The sequence below is a fragment of the Micropterus dolomieu genome, linkage group LG02 (genome assembly GCF_021292245.1).
Source record: "Micropterus dolomieu isolate WLL.071019.BEF.003 ecotype Adirondacks linkage group LG02, ASM2129224v1, whole genome shotgun sequence".
Taxonomy (NCBI): domain Eukaryota; kingdom Metazoa; phylum Chordata; class Actinopteri; order Centrarchiformes; family Centrarchidae; genus Micropterus; species Micropterus dolomieu.
The window spans coordinates 20,347,920-20,352,379 of record NC_060151.1 but is presented as its reverse complement, the minus strand read 5'-3'; the positions used below and the strand labels follow the sequence as shown (position 1 = coordinate 20,352,379).

At 43.8% G+C, this 4,460-nt stretch overlaps 1 protein-coding gene across 2 annotated transcripts in view; it reads left to right on the top strand.

Moving 5' to 3' along the window:
* Positions 1–874: 874 nt before the first annotated feature.
* Positions 875–4,460, top strand: part of adgrl1a (adhesion G protein-coupled receptor L1a) — a 57,393-nt gene continuing 53,807 nt past the window's right edge. The window contains exons 1-2 of one of the 2 annotated variants that reach the window (XM_046036451.1): positions 875–969; positions 3,059–3,243. In XM_046036451.1, the coding sequence (XP_045892407.1) occupies positions 3,174–3,243 (70 nt within the window). In that variant the 5' untranslated portion in view covers positions 875–969; positions 3,059–3,173. Of the gene's footprint in view, positions 970–1,417; positions 1,465–3,058; positions 3,244–4,460 lie in introns of those variants that run through there. The other variant, XM_046036461.1, reaches the window with a different exon arrangement.

The window sequence follows — 4,460 nt, the reverse complement described above, 5'->3', positions numbered from 1 at the left end:
TTGTAGTTCTACCATGCTGAAAAGGAGTGTTGTTTAATGCTAGCATTCTTTCTTGTCACAAAATAAAATCAATTTATCCACACTACACTTTTCCCTCCCTTCCTCCCTCAATCCCCAACCTGCCCTCCCTCCCTGCTCTCATTCTCTGGCCTTCTTCATCTTCTGAGACCACAGGAGTGCTATTGTTGAAAAGTACTGATGCACAGTCAAAAGAAACAAGACGAAAGACAAATTTCTCTTATTAAAACCACAAAAGTTGGAGAAAAAAACACAGGCCTGTCACTGCACAGGAGGGGATCACTTTTTGACCATTAATAATAACATAGAAGAAAGGGAGGGTGGGAGAGGAAAGGCCGTGAGAGAGTTGAGCAGCCAAGGCTTCTACAGTACACATGTCTATTGCTATTTGTTTACTGCTTTTCTACTCTTTCTTTATCTGTCCTTCCCTCCCTCTGAGCATGTCCTTTTCTCTCAGCTGCTGGTCATAGAGGGTGGTCGCAAACAGACTCAAATTAAGGCACAGGCTGTACTAGTGCAGAGGTTGTGAGTGTATGTGTGTGTTTGTGTGTTGTGCATATAATAGAAATAAACACTGATGTAAAAAAAACAGCTGCTGCGGATGTGCTTTGTACTCTGTGTTCTGCTTTGGTTCTCTTTCCCTCTTCACTGTTTGCCCTCCCCTTCTCTCTCACTCCATCTCGTACTCTACGACATCCAACATACTAATCCACACAGCAACACCCAGGCAGGGTGGTGGCTGTGGGCCGGGCGTAGCCACTAGGGAGGAGGGTAAATATCAGAGAAGGTCAGGAAGAGGAGGGGCATGAGATATGGAGAGGAAGCCAAATCAGTGATGATGAAGAGAGGGGGTGAAGCCACCCAGTCACTCAGGATCTGCGTCTTGGCTGCCAAGAGAAGAGAGCCTGGCCATGCAGTGTTGCTGTGTATGTTGTTGAGCAAACATACAAGGTTGAAAAGATAAAATAACAATTTATAATTCCAAGTGTCTGATTTATGTTTTGGGTTAACATTAAATTTAGGTTAGGGTTAAAAAGTCAGCATTTATTGTCCCCAATAGTGACAGTATACATATTTACTGTTTGAGGACATCATATATTTTGCTATTTTGCTGGAGAGGTCCAGTACCATGAGGGTAAATTATAAATACCATGATATTGAGCGAACACCAACACTGCAAGTAATGTAAGTAATGTTATCTAAGTAATGTAAGAATGTTAGGGTTAGCACTAGGGTTGGGCGATGTCTACAAATTTTCCATCGGACGATGTCTGCAATGAGACATCATCAACAGACATCGGGTGCGCGGGCGCACACGCGCGCGGGGGGCAGCAGTCGTCTTATGTGCATGTGTTCTCGCACAAACGTCACTCGGTAAAAAAATTGGTAGACTATTAACTTACGTTACAAGTCACGGTCGCGGTGGATATTTTACGCACGGACCAGGTAAAGCAACAGTGAACACACAGAGTGCAGATGTTGGTTTCAGTTGTTGGACAGGCTACGTCATTAATAAGCCGACGTGCGGCTCACCTACTGCCGTGATAATCGCGGGTGGAAATATACGGGAAAAAAGTTCTCGGTCTTTTAGACGACTTTATAAAACATTGGCTACAGCTGATGGAGAAAGTGGAGCAGACGGGGGGGTTTACAATCACGATGCCTGCTCAACTTCTGTCAGCCATCGCCGATGGATGGCATCGTCTATCGGCCCAACCCTAGTTAGCACACTGATGCTACAGTTGCTGCTGCTAAGCAAACATGCAGAGACATGTTCATATTTGCTGAATTTGTCAAAAAGACCCTTTATTGACTAGGATCACGTGCCCCACATTTAATCCAGTACCTTTAATCTTCATCACATTTTATAACTATTTATATTTGAAACATTATATGAAATATAAATATCTTACATGTCTTGTGCATCCTTTGTTTACATATTTTGTTGTTAAGCATGCCATTTGCTGCCACTGGAAATTGGAAGTTTGACAAGCTCTAAGCTTGCCCAACTAACATAAATCTGTAGAGTTGAAGCTGCCAAATAGTTAGTTGGGCTGAAGTGGTAATTGTGAAGGATAGCTGGCACTGCTAGGGCTCAGACTTGAAATGAGTTGAGTCATTGAAATGTCAACACAAGTACTGCTGAACCTCTGTATGAGAGTACATGCTTAATCTATTAAATTGTGTCTTCCTATGGTATAAGTTGGTAGGATCAATCAAATAAAGCGGGTACAAGGTTGGAGAGATCAAAGGAAATCCTCTCAACACCCCCCCTCCCCCAAACCCAAAATGTGCACACACATACACACAGATACAGAGAGACAGTCCAATCTGTCTGTTTCATCAGCAAGCGCAGCAGGAGTATTAGCTCTAACAATACCGTTTGTATTGTTTTCTGTCTTTCAGCCCCTGGAGGGGCAGAGCAGTTTCTACTGTCAAAAAATCAGAGCTAAAGTTCCAGATTGTGATTTATTTCATTAGGCAAATGAGATGTGTGAGCCCTACGGCACTGCTGACTGAGTCACCACTATTCACTGTCTCACTTTGTGTGTGTGCCCATACGCAGACACAAACACACGCAAACACACACACAGAAGACATGTTTTTTTTCACATGTTGAACGTAGCTCTGTTAACAGCCCCAAAACATATGTAGCATTTTTGATTCAATCAAGTGTTCAAACACTGCCGCATGATAAGCTGGTACTGGCAACAGATGTTGCCATGCCATCCTGCACAAAATGGCTTCAGATCTCCCAGTCTGTTCATTTTACCTGACCACCACAGGGGGAGCCTCTCTCCTCTCCTGCTCTGATACCATTTAACATGCTGTACCAGCTGTGAGCCACTCAGTTTTGTGCAGATTTATTATCACATATTCCAGTGATAAATGCAGAATAAATTAGTCAACACTGTTTAATTCAAATGCCACACCGAGGGGGGAAAGAATGAAAAACAGATCAGTAGAAAAATTCCTCTTTATGGACATACAGTTATGAGGCACTTAACTCTCTGTTATTTCTATCCCTCTCTGCCACCAGGATCACCCTCAGGGAGGGTGTAAGCTGAGGAAGTGCCGCCCCACTCACCTGTGCCTACTGACCGCCTCTACGCTTTAGCCCCACCCCTTGCCCTGGCCCCTGGTCAGCCTCCAACATGACTCTAGCAGTCTGGATCATCTTCACTAGCGCTGTGGCTTTCAGCAACATTGCTCCATCCTCTCAAGGTGTGTAACAACTATCAACATTGTGTGGTGTTTTTTATATTTTTTATATTGACACGATTCCAGAATTTTAAACTTCAATACAATACTAGGATAAAAAAAACAAAAACAACGATACTTGATACCTCTTTCAATACCATGGCACAGGTTGGTACAGAAAAAATCACTGAATACATATTGAGAACCAGTTCCGCTACTTTTGATACTATCTATATATAATTATTTATAGTTAGTATTTGATATATCGATACTTTTGACAACCTTAGCCACATTACATTACACATAACTTAACACATGTTGCCTGTTGGTTTCACTGTGCCCGGTAACTAGCCCGACTAGGTCACTGCAAATGAGAATGTAATATTTATACATCAGCTACATAATGAAGGTTGTAAGTATATTGACTTGCTGACCATACTAGAAACACTGCACTTGATTAACCAAACTGTCTCTCTGGGAGACAGAGTGAGAGTGTGCGAGCGAGGTGGAGAGTGCATGGGTGAATGTCAATAAAATTTCTTGTCATCTTGATGTTAGTTGGAGCGTGGCAAGAATATAAGGGGGAATCCGTGCATGTAATGGTGCCATATGTGTGACCTCCTTGAATGTGCCATGTACCATAAGATATTTTATTTTGTATTTGTGTGTGTGCTAGTTGTTGTAAGCCTGGCAGCAGGTGACCTGGTTGGGCCGAAGTGGTGCTGGAGGGTGTGTGTATGCGTGTGTGTGTGTTTGGAAGACGTGTAGCAGCGAAGGAGGAGGGATTGCAGGGGGAGGTAGAAGGCCGAGGAGGGAAAGGAGGGGCTGTTGGGTGTCCTGCTAGTGGCCTGCCACACAGACAGCAGCACACCATCTGCTGTATGCTCTCAGTCAGCTCTGTGCCAATGAGCCACTGGGTGATGGACAGCTAGGACGAGGAGGAGGAGCATCAGGGAGAGACACAGTCGCCACGGGGAGGGGCTAGTGATGAAGCAGGAGTAGTCAAAGAAACAGAGGAAGGGAGGGTAAAATTTAAATTTGCTCGTGTACGCCTGTGTCAGCATTGGTTTTAGCAGGCCCTCTGTGTAAGCACTGATTGGCCAGGTGTAGTTCTAATTTGAGTAGGTGCTGTTTTATTTCCATCTTAATTTGGCTGCTTTTGTAACATTGGATTTGTACAGCGTACGTTCTGTTCCATTGGATACATTTGGCCTCTGGCGCTATGTTGCTTTGTGTTTGTT